This window comes from Hypanus sabinus, chromosome 4 (genome assembly GCF_030144855.1).
Source record: "Hypanus sabinus isolate sHypSab1 chromosome 4, sHypSab1.hap1, whole genome shotgun sequence".
In the NCBI taxonomy this organism is placed as follows: domain Eukaryota; kingdom Metazoa; phylum Chordata; class Chondrichthyes; order Myliobatiformes; family Dasyatidae; genus Hypanus; species Hypanus sabinus.
In genome coordinates, this window is record NC_082709.1 from 124,321,549 (window position 1) to 124,343,746 (window position 22,198).

The following is a 22,198-nucleotide window of genomic DNA, read 5'->3' on the forward strand; positions in this document are numbered from 1 at the left end:
GCTTCCCTAAATTTTCACTCTTGGGCAATATCAGAGAGATCTTCAGGAGGATGTTGCATGGCGGTTCTAGAGTGTGTGCCTACGTGCAGCAGCACCAGTTAAACCTCATGTATCATATCCGCTAAAAGAACAAAAATGAAAGAGCAAACTATTTAATATGTAAATATTGAGCAACACACGAAAAATGCTGAAGAAACTCAACAAGTCAGACAGCATTTATGGAAAGTGATGAACAGTCAGCGTTTTGATCCAAGACTCTTTACCAAGAAATAGCAAACTGTTTCTTCCCAGTTCCTACATCCTATATTAAATTTTTATGAAGCATTGTTTGATCGGAGCATTAAAATGTTCATGTCAAAATTATGACCTGGTTATTACTAGTTTACCTCCATAGAGGGGAAAGAACATCCTTTTTAGCCACAATCTATTTGCACCATTAATACACTCAATGGCTACTTTATTAGGAACTTCCTGAACCTAATGTTCACTGTCTTCTGCTGCTGTAACCCATCCACTTCAAGGTTCAAAATGTTGTGCATTCAGAGATGCTCTTCTGCACACCACTGTTGTAACACGTGGTTATTTGACTTACTGTCACCTTCCTGTCAGCTTGAACCAGTCTGGCCATTCTCCTTTAACTTCTCACATTAACAAGGTGTTTTTGCCCACAGAACTGTCAGTCACTGGATTTTTTAAAATTTATTGTACCATTCTCTGTAAAATTTAGCAGCCGCTGTATGTGAAAATCCCAGGAGATCAGCAGTTTCTGAGATACTCAAAAAACCCCATCTGGCACCAACCATTAGTCCAAATTCAAAGTACATTTATTATCAACATATGCATGCTATATACAACATAAGAACATAAGAGATAGGAGCAGGACTAGGCCAATCGGCCCCTCAAGCCTGCTCCACCATTCAACAAGATCATGGCTGATCCAATCTTAACTCTAGTTATCACCGAATCCCACAAGGCAACAGTGCCAACCAACAGGGCACCATACCGCCCATTTTATTTTATTATTCATCCCGCCCAAACCCATGTGATCACCTGGGGGGAAAAAAAACGATTTGCCAATTGAGGAGAAAAAATCTGGAAAATTCCTCTCCGACCCATCCAAGCTATCGAAAACTGGTCTGGGAGATCACATGGCTGATCTAAACCTAGCCTCATGTCCACTTACCTGCTCGCTCACCATATCCCCTAATGCCATTTTTATCCAGGAAAATGTCTATCTCCGTTTTGAATTTATTGAGTGTAGTAGCTTCCACAGCTCTCTGGGGCAGTAAATTCCACAGCCCCACTACCCTCTGAGTGAAGAAATTTCTCCTCATCTCAGTCCTGGAACGGCATCCCCTTTTTTTAAGATTATGCCCCCTGGTCCTAGTTTCACCCATCATTGGGAACATTCTCCCCGCATCCACCCGATCAAGCCCCTTCACAATCTTATATGTTTCAATAAGATCGCCTCTCATTCTTCGGAACTCCAATAAGTAGAGTCCCAATCTACTCAACCTCTCATTATACATCAACCCACCCATCCCCGGAATTAACCTAGTGAACCTTCTCTGCACTGCCTCGAGAGCCAGTATGTCCTTTCTTAAATATGGACACCAGAACTGCACGCAGTACTCCAGGTGTGGTCTCACCAATACCCGGTACAACTGCAGTAAGACCTCCCTGTTCTTACACTCCATCCCCCTAGCAATAAAAGCCAGCATTCCATTGGCCTTCTTGACCACCTGCTGCACTTGCATACTAACTTTTTGTGTTTCCTGCACCAAGACCCCCGGATCCCTTTGCACAGAAGCACTTTCCAGTTTCTCTCCATTTAGATAATAACTTGCTCTATTATTTTTCCTGCCGAAGTGCAAGACCTCACACTTGTCAGTATTATATTTCATCTGCCAAATGTCTGCCCAATCACTCAGCCTATCTATGTCCCCCCTGCAGGGTTTCAATGTCCTCCGCACTCATTACACTCACTCCCATCTTTGTGTCATCAGCAAACTTTGATACGTTGCACTTAGTCCCTTTCTCCAAATCATTAATATAGATTGTAAAGAGTTGGGGTCCCAACACCGACCCCTGCGGAACACCAACTGCCAGTCTGAGAATAAACCATTTATCCCAACTCTCTGTTTTCTGTTAGAAAGCCAATCCTCCACCCATGCCAGAATTTTATCCCCAATCCCATGCTTTTTTACTTTAAGTAATAATCTTTGGCGTGGCACCTTATCAAATGCCTTTTGGAAGTCCAAATAAACCACATCCACCTTGAAATCTATCTCCTTACAGGCAGTCACAAAGCAAAGAAACCCCAATAGAACCAACAAAAAAAGTGCAAAAAAACTAACAAATCATGTAAACAATAAAAAAAGCAAATACCATTCAAAACTGAAGTTCAGAATCACAAAGCCAATCACAGCCAGTCCAGGACCCCGTTAGTGGCAGGACACAGCCTCAGTTCAGCGCAGAAGCCTCACCGAGCAGACAGTCAAACACCGGTCTATCTCTTGCCTCCGGCCCTGACATCTTGACCTTTCCATCTGGGCCGACACTTAAGCCATTTAAATACTGGCTCATTCCTCACTTCATTATTGGACCCGAGCCCTGCTGCCTCAATTCTACCTCACCTCAGATCAGCTGCTTTGAATCAGCTACAAGTCTGCTTCAGCAATGGCCAAACATTGGCTCATTCCTTGCTTTCGGACCCGGGCCCTGCATCTGAATTCAGCCCAGGCACGCCACGCGGCAACTTCAATTCACACTGCAAAAATTTTAGGTCATACAGGAGGTTCAAAAGTTCATATCTAAAAGGGAAGTTACAGGCTATTGATTGCAGTGATCGCTTTACAGAAAAAGTGTGATTAATAGGGTGGCTAGTAGTTTTGTTTGCTGCTAGAAAGTTGTCACTGTGTTTCACCAGCACCACCTTAAGCAGAACATGCCATGGTCAAAGTAACTGAGATTGCATTTCTTCCCCATTCTGATGTTTGGAATGAACACCAACTGAACCTCTTGACCATGTCTGCATGCTTTTATGCATTGAGCTGCTGCCACTTGATTGGCTGATTAGGTATTTGCATTAACGAGCTGGTGTATTTAATAAAGTGAGCACTGTGTATTCTTTAGGCATTGGAAGTGCACAATGCAAAGGCATAGGAAGGCACAGAAATATACAGGATTGAAGATAAATTTCCATTCAGAATCTGCTTAATTAGCAAACCATGTGAAACCCATGTGCAGCCCTTCTAGTGGGTGCTGAAAATAAACCCACAGGGAGTAACTGATAATGTGGAATACACTCTTGGGTTCAGAAAGAAGCAGTTGGTGGAAATTGCTTTTGGTCTATCCGGAAGCTGCTCAGTACTTCCACCATAGTAGATCGAAGGCAGGAGAATAGACTGAAGGATCTGTGACCAGAATTTGATAGTGATATTAATCTCCATTCCTTACACCAGACTACCTCTGCCTTATGGTTCTACAGTGACATTTTGTGCAATAAGCACTGAGAGAATGGATGTGCAGACATGACTGAACAAGGATGTGATGCTGAGACTCCAGAAGGCATTGGTCAGACCAAACTTGGAGTATTGTGAGCAAATCTGGGCCCCTTATCTAAGAAAGGATGTGCTGCCTTTGGAAACATTCCAGGAGGTTCACGAGAATGATTCTAGGAATGAAAGGGTTAATGTATGAGCACAGTGTTCCCAACCTTTTTTTATGCCATGGACCAATGCCATTAGTCAAGGGGCCCCTGAACCCTGGTTAGAAGAATGAGGGGGAAATTTCATTGAAGCTTATTGAATATTGAAAGGGTTATAAAGGGGGGATGTGGAAAGGATGTTTCCTATGGTGGGTGAGTCCAGGACCAACAGGCACAGCCTCAGAATAGAGGGATGTCTATTTAAAACAGAGATGAGAAGGAATTTATTTAGCCAGATGCTGATGAATTTGTGGAATTCATTGCCACAGATAGCTGTGGAGGACAAGACACTGAGTATATTTAAAGCAGAGGTTGAGCTGTTCTTGGTTAGTCAGGGCATCAAAGGAGAATCAGGATAATGGGGTTGAGAGTGATAATAAATCAGACATGATGGAATAGGAAAGCAGACTCGATGGGCAGAGTGGTCTAATTCTGCTCCTATGTCTCATGGACTTACAGTTATGACCATTGACCACATTTTGGTAAATCTGAACACTTGGCTGTCCTTCTCCTACCTGCATAGAGGCAGATGTTAAAAAGCAAAGCTCTAGTGATTAGAACAACAAAGACGTTGTTGCTGGAGGCTGAGAAACGGCTAAGGGATTGCTTCAAGTTGGTGGACTGGGCCGTGTTCAAGCACTCATCTGTGCATCTGAATGAGTACACTATGGTTGTAATGGACTTTATTAAAACAGCTGTGGGTGAGATTCAGAGTCTTCCACAACAAAAGCCCTGGATGAACCACCAGATCGAAATCTGCCGAGGGCCAGATCAGAGGCGTTCAAATCTGGTGACCAAGAAAGTAACAAGTTGTGCAGGTACAACTTCCGGAAAACCATCTCACAGGTGAAGTGACAATTCCAGATGAAACTTGAATCAACAAAGGACAGTTGTGGCAGGGCTTGAATACAATCACCACTTATGAAGTTAAATCAAGCCACACGGGCAATAGCAGGGTCTCATTTCCAGATGAGCTCAATGTCTTCTATGCTCAATTTGATTGTCAAAACATGGGGGAACGGTCAGAAACTCTGTGATTTCAGTCTCAGAGCTGACAGGTGAGCAGCCTTCAGGAGGGTGAACCCATAAAAAGCATCCGAACCACACGGGGTACCTGGCCAAGTGCTAAAGACCTGTGCTGATCAACTGGGTGGAGTGTTCACTGAGATCTTTAACCTCTTGCTTTGCAGTCTGAGGTACCCACCTGCTTCAAGCAGGCTTCAATTTTACCAGAGCCTAAGAACAACATGGTAAACTATCTCAATGGCTATCGTCCAGCAGCACTTACATCCACAGTGATGAAGTGCTTTGAGAGGTTGGTGATGAAACATATCAACCTCTGCCTGAGGAGTGACTTGGATCTGCTCCAATTTGCCAACTGAAACACAAGGTCCACAGCAGATGCCACCTCATTGGCCCTTCATTCAACCCTGGAACATCTGGACAACAAAGATTCATCTATCAGGATGCTCTTTATCAATTACAGCTCAACATTCAATATCATCATCCTCTCAGAATTGAGCACTAAGTTTCAAGACCTTGGCTCCAATACCTCCTTGTGCAATTGGATCCTTGATTTTCTCACGTGCAGACCCCAGTCAGTTTGGATTGGCAACATCACCTCCACAACCTCCATCAGCACAGGTGCACCACAAGGCTGTGTGCTTATCCCCCTGCTCTGCTCCCTTCTACACGTTAGACTGTGCGACTAAGCACAGCTCCAATGCTATGGTCAGGTTTGCTGATGCCACCAGAGTCATAAGCCAAATCAAAGCTGATGACAAACCAGCATATAGGAGAGAGGTTGAAAACCTAGCTGAGTGGTGGTGTAACTCAGTGTCAGCAAGACCAAGGAGCTGATTATTAGGAGGAAACCAGAAGTCTATGAGCCAGGTCCTCATCAGAGGATCTGAGGTGCAAGGGTCAGCAACATTAAGTTATTCAGTGTTATTATTTCGCTTGACCTGTCCTGGGTCCAGCATGCAAGTGCGATTATGAAGAACGCCTAGCAGCACTTCTGCTTCCTGAGGAGTTTGCAAAGATTCGGCATGACATCTAAAACTTTGACAAACTTCTGTAGATGTTTGGTGGAGAATATATTGACTGGCTGCATCACATTCTGGTATGAGAACACCAAGACCCTTGAATGGAAAATCTAATGTAACCCTCGGTTGGGCTAACGGCTTAATCTAGGGGAAGACAGCTCCCTGCCCAGCCAAACTTAAGAAATCTTGTTTGGGTGGATGCTGCGTGATGTGTTCCCCTGTTACGAATCAGTACCACGAAATAACAAACAGTATGCAATATACAACTGAGCTTTAATTTAATTCTTTATTTGGCTATATGGTTAGTAAAGAAACAAAAAAGGAAAAAGGGCCTGTTCACATGAAAGAGTCTAATGCACAACATTGGAGCTCATGGTTCTTTCCATTTGTTCTCCATTGACCTCCTCTGAGCATCACTGACCCTCAGACCCTCGCTCCAAGTCTGCTCCATCCGGTGGTCTACCAACTCTCTCCATTGCGTCTTCTCTCTTCATCCCTCCCCACCAAAAGACCGCAAAATCCCTGGATAGCGCACATTCCAAAGTCTCGTTATCTCCAGTCATAACACAAACGTTGCTGCTACAGAAAAACCATTACCTTAGCAGTGAAACATTACAGAGAGCCATTACATTAGCAGTAAAACTTTACAGTGCATTACGCTAACAAAATGTAGTGGGTAAAACCATTGAGCACAGCTACATGGAGCATTGTCGTAGGAAAGCAGCATCCACCATCAGGGACCCTCACCACCCAGGATGTGCTCTCTTCTTGCTACCGCTGTCAGGAAGATGGTACAGGAGACTCAGGGCTCGCACCACCAGGTTCAGGAACAATTATTACCCCTCAACCATTAGACTCTTAAGCCAAAAGAGCTAACTTCAGTCAGCTTCACTTGTTCCATCATTGAAATGTTCCCACAATCTATGAACTCAGTTTCAAAGATTCTTCATCTCATATTCTTGATACTTATTGTTTACTTATTTATTATTATTGTTTCTTTCCTTTTATATTTGCACCATTTGTTGTGTTTAGCACACTGGTTGGTTTGGTCTTTATTGATTATTATTATTGTTATGATTATTATTTTATTATGGATTTATTGAGAATGCCCACAAGAAAATGAATCTTAGGGTTGCATATGGTGTCATGTAAGCAGTTTGATAATAAATTTACTTTGAAGTTTGGTGGCTCCTGTTCTTTGATGGAATGGTACAACTATTCTCACCACTCTGTTCTTTCCCCATTCTTCCTCTTCAATCTTGTATACAGTTTTCTTTTAGAAGGAACTATTAAATCTGAATCTATCTCATGTTCATGCAATGCAATCCAGTTCTTTTCAATACTGTGTGAAAGAGATTCTTCTCACCTCTTTATTTCTTCAGCCAGTTAACTTAAATCTGTGTTTATAAAACATTTACATGACCTATCTTTTAACAGTGACACAAACTAAGTTGTTTTCAAGGCACTAATGTTCTGATTAAAAGAGCTGATAAGGGAACTGCAATACAAATGCATTAAAGTTTTATCTTGAAATTTTCACACAAGGCACAACCAAGGTTTTAATTCAAGATGTGATAACTGCATAAAAAGGTGAAGGGACAGGGTGATGAAAGATCTAGCAAGGAATTGATGGATCCAGGTGAGAAATAGTAGCATCTTAATGTCATCCAGAAGGTGAAAATCTGGAATTTGGTCCTTTTGTTTTTCTGATGTACAATGTGCGGCAGTTTTAAATATCAAAAGTGAAATGTTGATGAAGTGTCGAGAGCGTGTTCAAAAATCTGAGTGATTCAGAAACAAGTCTATACAGCAAGAGGGGTTAGTTATAACAAATCATTGTAGTTAATTAGTTTGTGCTTCTCAAAGTCTAACCCCATGCCCCTGTCGAGAGAGGTGGAAACGGGTAAGGCCGGCCAACAGGGTTCTGGTGAAGCGGTATAGGCGAATACCCTGTACAGTGGATGCAATGGATTGCAGAAGCGTTGATGAACTCCATCGATTTCAGAGGACGATGGAGACGGGAGGGCATCGGTGACCATTTGGACTTATGGTCCAAAGTCAAGCAAGTAAATTAGTTATAAATCTGATGGAAAAGTAAACAAAAAGTCAAAAACTGGAAATCTGGCATGGAATGACAGTGAAGCCAACAGATAACATGAACTAGGATTGAAGTAGAATTTTGTTCTATAGTTGAGGATTAAACTGTACTAAATACAAGGTGAAGCTAACTAATCTTAAACTACATCTAAGTATATATCAGTCTCAATCTCCCATTGCCCCTCAATCAATATGCAAAATACTGGAAATTCACAAATTAGGCATGGCAACAATGTAACTTGAAAAAAAAATGACCTTACCTCCAGATACACGACGCATGGCATCACCAAAGTTGCAACTAGCAGATCCGCTACTGCTAAACTGACAACAAGGTAGTTGGTCGTTGTCTGTAAAGATTTCTCCTTCACCACCGCAAGGCACACCAATATGTTCCCGAAAATAATGGCAAAGATCAGCAGTATAAAGAACAGAGAAAAGTAGTTGTATGAATGGTCATGGTCAGTTGAATTAAGCCATCCAAGGAGAGGGTCTGTGACGTTGGCAAATCTAAACACCATTGCAAAGGATGCCATCAGGAATTAAAGGTTCCAGAGGGCTGAAACAAAACAGAAAAATTATTATTTTGGTTTCAGAATATCTCTTTAATTACACTTTGAAAAGTTTGTTAAACTTTAATGATTATTCTTGGAGATGTCCTTGACAATTCAGGACTTTATGAACAATTGAGAATATGAAAGAAGAAGTTATGACAAGCACTGGTCCTGCTCTGTTGTCCAATAATAGGCACTGCACTTTGGGAAGGAGGTTGTGGCAAATTCAGATTCAGATCAGTTTATTGTCATATAAACTAAAATATGACATTGAAATTCCTTGCTCACATGAAGCTCGTGGTGTAAACTGATTTGCAGTGGCACAAAGACATTTCAAGGTCAAAGTCAAAGTATATTTACTATCAAAGTATGTATACTTTAGACAACCTTGAAATTTGTTTTCTTACAGGCAGCTACAAAACAAAGGAACCCAACAGAACTCATTAAAACAGAAGACCATCAAACACACAACATGCAGAGGAGAAAAAGAAAAAAAGTTCAAACAATGAAAGTAAGCAAATAGCGCTCAGAACTGAAGTTCACAGAAGTGACAGTTGCAGACCATGGCCACAGTTCAGTGCAGAATAGTAAGTTAAAGTTCGGCACAGAGAGCAGTAAACCTCACAGAGCAGGACATTGATCAGCCGATGCCTCGCCTCCATACCCAGCACCCCGTCCTTTTCAATCTGGCCAGTGCTTAAATTGTCCAGACCTTGCTCTTGGACCTGGACCCTACCACTTTGTTACCCTTGCAGGCCGATGCTAAGCTTCTTCGATTCGGCCTGTACCCAGCTTTTCCAATTCGACTTGGCACTTAAATCGATCGAACTGCGAGTCTTTCCTCACTCTCAGGCCCAGATCCGGGCCCCACCCGACTCTGCATTGCCTCAGTTCTCCCAAGTTGAATTGCCTCCAAGTTTGTTCCAGGAATGACTAAACATTGGCTCATTCCCTGCTCTCTGACCTGGACCTCACCACCTTGATTCAGCCCACAAACACCATGCCACAGCTGTCCTGCACCGTTCCCACTGCAAAAATGCTAGGTCATATAGACAGTTCAAAAGCTCAACTCCAACAGGGAAGTTACAGTCTGTTGTTTACAGTGATCGTTTAGCAGAAAAAGAGTAATTAATTATTTAGTTGTTCTCTTTGCATTATCTGTCATCAACAACCAGTCACTGGGCTTCACCAGTGCCATCTCAAACCATTTACAGGACATACGTCAGGAATAAAGGATCACGCATGGGAACACCAGCCATTGATATCTATAAACTGGCAAATGGTGAGAACAAACCTCAGGAAGTTTTACTAAAACTTCTGGAGGAAAATATGACAAATCTGTTTCAAAAGATTCTAGTGTAAATAGGTAAAGGATACCGATTTACAGTTAAGGGCAAAATAATCAGAGAAGACAGGGTGGAGGTGTTTTATTTGCACTATGATTCGAACTTGGAATGCATTGTCTGACTGAAATAACTACAGTTTAAGATTTAGTGAAAAGAGAAGATAATTAAAAGGATATGGGGGGGAAGTCAGGTGAACAGAATGGCTCTCTAAAATGAACAGTTGCGTCTCAATGTAGTGATTGGTCTCTTTCTGTGCTGAACTATTTTACAATTCTGTCAATTAATTTCATCTGGTTCCTGTCCACGTTTGCCTGGGATTACAAGTCAAGCCAACTCAGTTTTCTGAATTGCAAGTAAGTGCATAGCATCAAGACCTAAACCTCTTTTGCTTGGACAACAGCTCTATCGCTGTAACTGGATCTCTCTAACCACAAAATACCATAGAAACACCAAAGGAAGTAAATGTAAATTAGCTGATATTTGCTTTCAATAACAATAGTTTTTTGTCACAGCGAAAGCAAACATGGAGATATTATTCCTTTTCAATTTTCTTTCCCACTCCCCTGACACCCACATAGAAACAGAAGCAGGTTTGGAGAACACAGTTTAGGAGAATGAGCATGTGTATGAGCCAGTAGGTCTGGCTTTCCTTCATCCTCATGAACTAGCTTGATGCTGGCAGAAATTCAGACTTTTCTATTAAGTAAGAAATGGAGCTGAGTAATCCTAGACAAACAAGGCTAATAAGATAATGTGTGCTGTTGAATGTTACAAATGAGGTAAAAAAATAGACAGAAGTATCAGACTCAAAGCAGTATTAGATGATGAGGTGATGAGAGCGTGAGGAATCTATAACGGTATAATTAGCAACTAAAACCTTACACTTAAGTTTGCATTCTTGATATTCCACACTAAATGAGATGGTATGTGTTCTTTAATTTGTAAGATTTTCCACAGCATTCTTCTTAATTCGATGATCTCATAAGTGGAATCAAAAACCACTTGCTTATTTTTGGTTAAAAGAAACAGATCTCATGATTGACTGATTCTGCTCCTGGCAATTTTAAAGAGCATGATCTATGCATTTGAACCTCAGATCCAAGTAGTCAGGACTGGCAAACTGGCTCTCTGCTGGATTTGTCAGAAACAGGAAGCAAGACTTTGATGGTGGCAAGAAGAGAACTCACTCTTTCTTGAAGGACAACATGCTTTGAGTCAACTATTTCACCACACATCTGACAACATAAACTCTACTTTGAACGATTGACTGAATACTTCCTGAGCCTCTCTTGGTGCTCTTCAATTGCTTCAGGGTTCATTTCGTCTTACATTAATGTAGAATCAGAAGGTAATCATAAACCGAGGTCACATAATCATAAACAAACAATTGATTAAATTGGGCAATGCACACAAACAGTGATGATAGGCAAATCGCTTACAATTGATGAAAGGATCAGTAACAGATCACATGTATATGATTGAACCACAATCAACCTGAATTTAGAATTTGAGTGGTAAAATTAGTCAGCTCCATCTTGGGCACTAGCCTCCACAGTATCCAAGACACCTTCAAGTATTGGTGCCTCATAAAGGTGACGTAACTCATTAAGGACCCCACCACCCGCGACATGCCCCTTTCTCATTGTTACCATCAAGAGGAGATACAGAAGCCTGAAGGGACAAACTCACTGATTCAGGAAAAGCTTCTCTCCAGCCATCCAATTCCTAAATGGATATTGAATCTATGAACACTACCTCACTACTTTTTAATTCTGCTTTTAATTTGACTATTTGATATGCACTTACTGTAACTCACAGTTCCTTCCCCTGTATTTATCATGTACTGCATTGTACTGTGGCTGCAAAATTAACAAATTTCACAACATATGGTGGGTGATATTAAACCTGATTCTGTTTCTGATTGAACTTAATGGTATGCTTAGCACTACTGATATTCTGCCATCAATGCTACTGCTGACGTTTACTTACTTACATCTTAAACCTAATCTGTTCTATCCCAGTTGCTGTCAGTGTTTCCTCTGGACTTGTTTAACCTACTGGTGAAGCACCATCGTAAAGCACATATTTGCCAAGCAATCTCAAATCTCTTCACTTTCCTGCCACATTCTGAGAGGCCGTACTACTAGTAGAGCACAGTTTAGTTTCTGAGTAATTATGAAACAAGTGCTCACTGGAGTAGAAATAACTAAACCCTACATATGAAGTGCATTGTGTTTCATGTGCTCCATGTTCAGAAGTGTTTGTATCTGGATCCGGTGGACATCCTGCCTGTTAAAAATTAGATCAGGCACTTCTTTGTGCATTTCACCCATTTCCCTGGTCCACTTCCTGCATCTGATAATGTCATCAACTTATGTGGCAGGTGGATCTGAATACCAAGGCTGTGATTATAGATAGTTGGTGAAGATAAATGAAGACCTTGTGTAGGAAGTTGCAAGCCACTCATGAATTAAAGGGTCCCTGCCATGGCATTTATTTTAGCTTTAATGATCCCTCTGTGCTACCTGTTTAATGACAAGCATTGTTGACAAGGATCACAGTTTCCCTGCACTAGATGCCATGATCAGTGGCCCTGATAAATGCCGTGGTAGGGGCCAGATCAACGCACAGCCAGCTCTGTGACATTGGAGGAGGAGTTCATTTCAAACACCGTGCATTCATTTTACTTCCATGCGAATAGAAGCTCACACAGAGAAGCCCATAGAAATAAATAAACCTGCTGTGCAGTGTAATTGGGAAGAACACATTGTTTCAGTTTGAGGGGGAAAAGAATGTAGTGTTAGCTTGTTCAGTAAATGCTCGGACAAGAAAGATCAACTGCGGTTCATGGAAATTGGGGCTTGTGCAGAAAGAAAAAGGGATGCTATGCCTACTGGAAAACCCAAGGAATAAGGAATGTGAGACATTAGATTGTGCTGTGTTTCCCCATTAATGGTTACTGAGGTATGGACCAAAATAATCATTAAAAGTGTAATGCTGGTCGACTGCACTTCCTTCTATGTGTAATGCTCACACTCCCTCTTTGTTGAATTGCAGTTCGTCCTTTCCCTCCTCCCAGTGAACTCAGCCATCAACTTAGCTTTCCAATAATTTCTAAACATTCCAACAGGGCTGGCCATGTATTTCTATTTCCACTTCTCCCATCCACTAGTCACAAAATCAATGCACTTTCATACTTTAAGGGCATGAACTGTCTAGGATAAGTGGTTTTACAACAGCCAAGGATGTGGGGAAAATGAAAAAAAAAGGATCAGTGTAGATTTCTCGTAAATAGATGCTTGCTAGGTGGTGCAGACTCAATGGGCAGAAATGTCTGTCGCTCAGTGATTCTGAATCAGGACAGGTTTCAGGTGATCTTTGAAAAGGCAGTAACACACCAGATATGCTGAAATATTGGTTTTACACCCAAAAGAAGTAATATTTTTCTGTAATTCACTGAAAAGTGAAATCAATCTTGTGGGAACACAATATTTCAACTCCATTAATTTCCTGTTTAATCTAAAATTATTCCCATCATTAGTCTGATTGACTGAACAGAAACAGAAATGATCTGAAATTGAGTTTTGTTCTGTATCCCCATGTTCTGTGTTAACACTGATGAGTTGCAATTGGTTAAGTACTTTATATTTAACAAGATACCTGTGATCAATGGAATCCAACTTTTAAATTGTCCTGTAATGATATGTCTAGAGCAGCTGGAAGTAACGAGAGGCATGATTGGAAAATTTATATTATTTTAAAGTTCTCCACAGTTTGATCTACAGGTAAAATTTTGAACATAATTATTCTGAGCTGGTAATCAAGGAAATATTAAAGTGGTAATTAGGCACATAAGCACTAAGATAAGGAATGATAAACCACAATTCATTTTTCCCCCATCATAGAACATTGAGCACAAATGTTGGGAAAGTTCTCCAGAATTTGTCAAGATTTGCTTACAAAATGTTTGGTTACTGGCTGCCATATTGGGCTTTGGACTACTGGCAAGATATAGTGGATTCTGGTTAATTGGGCCACACCTGGACCAGTACAATTTGTTAACTGAATTTTAAAAAGTATTGAAAAAATAAACTGCCCTTTAACTGAGTTAAAAATCACCTATTTAAATCATCACACACAAAATGCTGGAGGAACTCAGCAGGTCAGGCATCATCTATAGAAATGAATAAACAGCTGACGTTTTGAGCTGAGACTCATCATTAGGACTGGAAAGGAAGGGGAAAGAATAAAAATGTTGGGGGAGGGGATGAGGCTAGTTGAAAGGTGATAGGTGAAGCCAGGTGGGAAAAGTCAAGGTTTGGAGAAGAAAAAATCTGATAGGAGAGGAGAGTGGCCGGTAGGAGAAAGGGAAAGAAAAGGAGACCAAGGGGGAAGTAATAGGCAGGTGAGAAGAAGTGAAGGGTCAGAGTGCAGAACAGAGGAATGTGGTTGGGGGGTGGGATTTGGTCACTGAGAGGAGAAATCAAGTCAAGTCAAGTCACTTTTCATTGTCAATTCGACCATAACTGCTGGTACAGTACACAGTAAAAATGAGACAACGTTTTTCAGGACCATGGTGCTACATAAACAATACAAAAACTACACTAGACTACAGACCTACCCAGGACTGCATAAAGTACACAGAACAGTGCAGGCATTACAATAAATAATAAACAAGACAATAGGCACAGCAGAGGGCAGTAGGTTGGTAGTACGATGCCTTGGAGGAACATCTGTTACATAAATAAACATCTGGGATTCCATCGGTTTCTGTACTCCCGCCGAGTATTTTGTTGCCACAGATTTAGTCCAATTTAATGTCCATTGGAGAGCAGAATGGTATGATTTGAGAGCAGAATTGAGAAGAGAATTCCTAGACACCTCGTGCAGGTCATACAACGCTTTTGATGATTGCATCTCCCAAATCTTCAATTTCATTGTAACATTCATCAAGATGAATTCTTTGTAGCTCTTAACTTGTTGAAGTAGAGAAATCATTTCATTTTCACTCACAGCCATTTCTGGCATCTCCCAGCTTGAATGTTTGAAACTGCAGTGAGAAAAACAATTCTGAATTGTCCTACAGCTTATTTATTGCCAATTATTGAACTCAAACAGATCCAACTGATGTTAATCACGGTGCAGTGTCTAACGGACATGCAAGCACATGTGACCGATCCGAATTAGAAACTGTTTGGCAGCAGTCTCCTGTCTCAAATAAGCGGCATACTGTTCCAAATTAATGAGGGGAATCCTGGCTAGTTTTTTATTTGGTTTTGTTTTTGATGAGTTGTCCCAAATAATTGGCTGTCCCGATTAACCGATGAACCAATTAACTGGAGTCCACTGTATTGTGCAGAGCATCTCGTGAGTAGAGCACCTTAACCACTACCCACGTAGTGGTGGCACAGTGAGGCAGTTGCTTCACAGCTGCAGGGATCCAGGTTCAATCCTGACCTCAGCTGCTGTCTTTGTGGAACTTGCATGATTTCTCATGAGTTTTCCTCTGGGGGCTGCTGGTTTCCAAAGATGTGCAAGTTGTGTGGTAATTGACCATTGTTAATTGCCCTAAGAGATAGATGATTGGTGGAATTTGGGGGGGGGGGAGTTGAGGAGAATGTGGCTAGCATAAAAAGGAATGAGTATAGAATTATTGTTATTTAGTATGTAACAATCTTTTGGTGATTGGCAGGGGTAGCTTCCATGCAGTCTGGCTCTATCACAATGAACTGAAGAAGAATTAGCAATGATAATTTCCAGACACATTTATCCTCTCCATCTGAAACTATGCCTTCAGATGGTGGCTCCCTCCTGTTTAAGAATACCTGGTACCTGAGAAAAACAAAATAATGTGACTTAATGATTAACGCCCAGTGACTTAACATTTACCATCGTGAAGTGTTTCAAGAGACTGGTCTGTGGCACACATCAACTCCAACTTTCCAGACAAACCTGATCCACTGCAGTTTGCCTACTGATGAAAGAGGTCTATGGCAGATGCTATCTCCATGGCTCTACTCTCATCTTTGGAGCATCTTCACAGTAAAGCCACCTATCTACACATCAGACTATTACTTATTGACTATAGTTCTACCTTCAATATTATTATTCCAAGCAAACTCATAAATAAACTCTGGACCCTGGGAGTTAATGCCTTCCTCTGCAACAGGAACCTTGACTTTCTGACCAGCAGAGTGCAAGAGGTAAAGATAGGCAGTAACTGCTCTGCCATGATTACTCTAAGCATTGGTGCTCTACAAGGTTGCAACTACAGCCCTCCACTGTATTTTTTGTGCACTCATGACTGCATGGCCAGATTCTGCTTGACTTCATCCACAGTCTGTGGATGATACCACTGTAGTGGGCCATATCTTAAATAATGATGAGTTGGAGTACAGGAAGGCAATAGAGAGATTACAGCCATGGTGTCATGACAACAATATTTCCCTCAATGTCAACAAAACAATAGAGCTGGTCATTGACTTCAAGAAGGGTAAATGGTACATGGTAAACACGAGGAAATCTGCAGATGCTGGAAATTCAAGCAACACACACAAAATGCTGGTGGATCACAGCAGGCCAGACAGAATCTATAATGTCGACATTTCAGGCCAAGACCCTTCGTCAGAACTAACTGAAAAGAAAGGTAGCAAGAAAATTGAAAGTAGTTGAGGAGGGGGAAATGCAAAATTGTGGTGAACTACATATACCTGTCTGGACACAACCCCCCCCCCCCCTGCTGACTGCTCCTGTGGCTCCTCACACAGACCCCGGTATAAAGGCGATTGGAGGCACAACCCCTTCCTCAGTCTCAAGGATGTTGTGTGGTGGTCACTTGCTGCTTGTTCTTTCTTCCAGCCAATAAAAGCCTATATCTTACCTCATGTCTCCGAGAGTTATTGATGGTGCATCAGAAATGATAGGAGAAGTCTGGAGGGGGTGGGATGAAGCTAAGAGCTGAAAAGGTGATTGGCGAAAGTGATACAGAGCTGGAGGAGGGGAAGGATCATGGGATGGGAGGCCTCAGGAGAAAGAAAGTGGGGGGGGGGAGCACCAGAGGGAGATGGAGAACAGGCAAACAACTAAATATGTCAGGGGTAAGAAGGGGAGGAGGGGCATTAATGGAAGTTAGAGAAGTCAATGTTCATGCCATCAGGTTGGAGGCTACCCAGCCGGTATATAAGGTGTTGTTCCTCCAACCTGAATTTGGATTCATTTTGACAGTAGAGGAGGCCATGGATAGACATATCAGAATGGGAATGGGACGTGGAATTAAAATGTGTGGCCACTGGGAGATCCTGCTTTCTCTGGCGGACCGAGCGTAGGTGTAGAGCACATGGTCCTGTCTACATCAATGGTGTTGAGGTTGGGAATGTTGAGAGCTTCAAGCTCCTAGGTGTGAGCATCACAGACAGCCTGTCCTGGTCCAACCATGACCAAGAAAACTCATCAATGCCTCTATTTCCTCAGGAGGCTGAAGAAATTCAGCATGTCCCCATCAACTCTGAAAAAGATTTTTTCAATGCACCATAGAAAGCATTCCGTCTGGGTGCATAGCAGCTTGGTATGACAATGGCACAGCATGTGACTGCAAGAAATTGCAGAGTTGTGGACACAGTTCAGCACATCACAGGAACCAAACTCCCCTCTATGGAGTGTCTATATTGCTTGCTTCCTCAGTAAAGAAGCCAGCATAACCAAAGACCCCACCCACCCCAGACATTCTCTTTTCTCCCTTCTCCTAATGGGCAGAAGATGCAAAGCCTAAAAGCATATACAGGCATGATCAAGGGCAGTGTCTATCTCGTTGTTAAGATACTCTTGGACAGTCTTCTTGTATGACAAAGGTAGAAAAAGGGAGGAGGTCCTGAAAACAGAATACAGGGAGTTAGGAAGGAAGCTGAGAAGCAGGACCTCAAGGGTAGTGACCTTGGGATTGCTGTTTGTGACTCTATTGGTAAGAGATGGAATTACATCTTTAGAAAAAGGTGACATAGGTTCAGAGAATGTTGAATCTTTGTGGGTAGAGTTAAGAAACTGCAAGGGTTAAAAAAAAACAATTATCAGGATCATATAAAGGCCTCCAAATAGTAGTCAAGATGTTGAAATTGCAAAGGGAGCTGGAAAAGGCATGTAATAACGGTAATGACAGAATTGTAATGAGGGACTTCAATATGCAAGGGGATTGGGAGAACCTGGTTGGTGTTGATCACAAGAGAGGTTATTTGTTGAATGCTTATGAGATGGCCTTTTAGAGCAGCTTGTGCTTGAGCCTATATGGGGAAAGGGTATCTTACATTGAACGTTTTGTAATAACCCAGATATTATAAGGGAGTTTAATGTAAAGGAACCCTTAGGAGGCAGTGATCATAATATGATTGAATTCATACTGCAACTTGAAAGAGAGAAACATAAGTCATAGGTATCAGTATTGCAATGGAATAAAGGGAACTACAGAGACGTGAGAGAGAAACTTGCCCAGGTGGATTGGAGGAGGATACTGGTGGGGATGGTGGCAGGGCAGAGATGGCTGAAGTTTCTGGAAATAGTTCACAAGGCACAGGATAGATATACCCCACAGGGGTTGTTCTCAAAAGATAGGGATAGGCAACAGTGGATGAGAAGAGAATTTAAGGACTGCATAAAAGCCAAGGAAAGGACATATAAGGTGCAAAAGTGAGTGGGAAGTTGGATGATTGGGAAGCTTTTCAAATCCAACAAAAGACAACTAAAAAGCTATAAGAAGGGAAAAAATGAAATGTGAGGGCAAACTAGCCAATAATATAAAGCAGGATACTAGAGGTTTTTTCAGTTGTATAAAGAGTAAAAGGGAGATGAGAGTTGATATTGAATCACCAGAAAATGAAGCTAATGAGGTAGTAATGGGGAACAAAGAAATAGCAAATGAACTTAATGGATACTTTGCATCAGTTTCCACTGTGGAAGACACCAGCAGTGTGCCAGACGTCTGTGAGTGTCAGGGAGCAGGAGAGAGTGCCATTCCTATTACAAAGGAAAAAGTGCTAGGCAAACTCAAAGGTCTTAAGGTAGTTTAGTCACCTGAACCAGAGTCCTGAAAGAGGTTGCTGAAGAGATAACAGATATATTGGTCATGATCCTTCAAGGATCACTTGATTCTGGCATAGTCCCGGAGGACTGAAAGATTGCAAATGTCACTCCACTCTAAGAAGGGAGGAAGGCAAAAGAAAGGAAATTATAGGCCAGTTAGCCTAACCTCAGTGGTTGGGAAAGTGCTGGAGTCTATTATTAAGGATGAGCTTTTGGGGTACTTAGAGACTAATGATAAAGTAAGTTAAAGTTAGCATGGTTTCTGTAAAGGGAAATCTTGCCTGACAAATCTTTTAGATTTCTTTGAGGAAGTAATAAGCAGGGTGGACAAAGGAGAGGCAGTGGATGTCATTTACTTGGATTTTCAGAAGGCATTTGATAAGGTGCCACACATGAGGCTTCTTAACAAGATAAAGTCCTACAGCGCTACAGGAAATATACTGGCATGGATAGACGAATGGCTGACAGGCAGGAGACAGTGAATAGGAATATAGAGACCCTTTTCTGATTGGCTGTCAGTGATTAGTGGTTCCTCAGGGATCAGTATTGGGACCGCTACTTTTCACATTATTTGTGAATGATTTAGATAATGGAATTGACGGCTTTGTGGCAAAGTTCGTGGATGATACAAAAATAGGTGGAGAGGTAGGTAGTGCTGAGGGAACAATGCGATTGCAGCAGGACTTAGACAAATTGGAAGAATGGGCAAAAAAGTGGCAGATGGAACACAGTGTTGGGAAATGTATGATAATACATTTTAGTGAAAGGAATAATAGTGCAGACTGTCTAAGTGGGGAGAAAATTCAAACATCAGGGGGTACAGAGGGTCTTAGGAGTCCTCTTGCAAGACACTCAGATGGTTAATTTACAGGTTGAGTCTGTGGTAAAGAAGGCAAATGCAATGTTGGCATTTATTTCAAGGGAGAATATAAAAGCAAGGAGATAATGCTGAGGCTTTATATGACACTAGTTAAGCTGCACGGAGTATTGTCAACAGTTTTGAGCCCCATATTTCAGAAAGGATGTGTTGTCATTGGAGAGACTCCAGAAGAGGCTCACAAGGATGATTCTGGGAATGAAAGGGTTCATATATGAGGAGCTTTTGGCAGCTTTGGGCCTGTACTCACTGGAATTTAGAAAAATGTGTGGGGTTCTCATTGAAAGCTATTGAATGTTAAAAGGACTAAATAGGGTGGATCTGGAGAGGATAGGGGTGGGGGTATCCAGAACTAGAGGGCACAGCCTCAAAATTGAGGGGTGACCTTTTAGAACAGAGGTAAGGAGGAATTTTTTTAGCCAGAGATTAGAAAATCTGTGACAGACTGTAGTGGAGGCCAAGTCCATGGGTATACTTAAGGCAGAAGTGATAGTTTCCTGATCAGTCAGGAGATCGAAAGATTTGGTGAGAAATCAGGTGTATGGAGTTGAGTGGGATCCAGGATCAGCCATGATAGAATGGCAGAGCAGGCTCAATGAGCATTTTATCGTTTACCTGCACTGCACTCTTGGTAGCTTTGATACTTTATTCTGCATTGTTATTACTTTATCTTATTGTAGCTCAATGCTCAATTTCAACCTGAAGAAAAAGATATTGGATGTGTCTGTTCCAACTATGTCTCTTATAATCTTACAAAATTTGATCAGATCTCCTCTCATACTCCGCCGCTCCAGAGAAAACAACCCAAGTATGACCAATCTCTCTTTATAGTACGTGGCCTCTAATCCAGGTAGCATCCTGGTAAATTCTTCTGTACCCTTTCCAAAGCCTCCAGATCCTTCCTATAGTGAAGCAATCAGAATTGAATGCAATACTCCAGATGAAACCCAACTAGAGTTTTACAAAGCTGAAACATAAACTCTTGAACTCAGTTTTGTGCCAAAAAGGCAAGCATGCCATATGCCTTTCTTTACCACCCTATCAATCTGTGTTACCACATTCAGGGAGTGATGGTATTTAACCCCCAAGATCTCTCTGCACATCAACACTGTTAAGGGTTTTGCCAGATGCTGGAAATCCAGAGCAACACAGCCAAAATGCAGGTCAGGCAGCATTTATGGACGGAAGTGAATCAGCAGTCGATGTTTTGAACCTGAAACATCAACAGTTTATTCACTTCCAGAAATGCTGCTTGACCTTCTGAGTTCCATCAGGATTTTGTGTGTGTGACACTTCACATTTGGTCAGATTAAGTTCCTTCTGCCTTTGCTGCATCCATATCTGCAACTGATCTGTATCACATTATATCCTTTGCTAGTCTTCTATGCTGTCCACACACCATCAATTTTGCATTGTCTGCAAACCTACTAACCTATTCATCTATGTTTTCATCCAGGTCATTTATACACTGCATCACAAACAAAGGTCTTAGTATGGATCCTAGCAGAACAACACAAATCACAGAGGTCTAGGCCAAAATAAGCCTGATCAATGACTACCTTCTGTTGATTCTACTGTAAGTCAATGCTGAATCCAAATTAAGATGTGGATCCTATGCATTTTAATCTCTGGATGAACCTCCCATGAGATAACTTGTCAAGTATCTTACTAAAATCTGTGTGTAACATCCACTGCTCTACCTTCATCAATCAGCTTTGTCACCTCCTTGAGAAACTTAATTAGCAAAACATGCTCTGCAAAAAGACGTGGAAACTCTCCCTAATTGAGCCATGATTTTCCGATTTCTCATAAATCCTATCCCCAAGAACCCTTTCCAGTAACTTCCCTACATTGATATGACATTCACTGGACTGTAGTTTGTAAGAATATCCTCATTTCCCTTGAAAAATGGAACAGTATTTGTACTTGTCAATTCTTTAAGACCTTGCCTATGGCTGGAGAAAGTCCCAGCAATCTTAGCCCTTGCCTCCATTAACGATTTGGGTATTTCTCATCTAGCCCTGCAGACTCATTCAGCTTAATGTTATGAGGCCCAGCATGACCTTCTTCTTTACCCCAGAAATTTTCCACACTGATTGCCTGTCTTCCATGTCCTTCTCCTTAGTAAATACTGATGCAAAGTACTTACTTAAGACATCACCCACAAGGTCCACCACTAAGCACACATTCCTTCCCTTACTGTTAGTGGTTCTAACCCACTTACTATTTATCCTCTTACTCTTGATGTATGCATACAATGACTTGAAATTCTCTTTAGTCTTTTCATGGCCCTCCTGCCTTCCCTACTTTTCTTCTTGAGTTCTTTTCCGGCTTCTTTGTGGTCCTCAAGGGCTCAGTTTGGTTTCAGCTTCCCAAACCTTGCATTAATTTCCTTTCTCTTCTCTTGACTAAATATTTATACTTATTCATAACTACCTTAAAACTGGAGTTGTGATGACTGTCCCCTAACTGTTTTCTCACTGAAAGACCAGTTACCTGTCCAG

General features: G+C 41.6%; 1 protein-coding gene across 1 annotated transcript in view; it reads right to left on the reverse strand.

Annotated features, from left to right (window-relative positions):
* Positions 1–8,384, reverse strand: part of drd3 (dopamine receptor D3) — a 39,795-nt gene extending 31,411 nt beyond the window's left edge. The window contains 1 exon segment of the mRNA XM_059966159.1: positions 8,112–8,384. Coding sequence (XP_059822142.1) covers positions 8,112–8,384 — 273 coding nt within the window.
* Between the last annotated feature and the right edge of the window lie 13,814 nt (positions 8,385–22,198).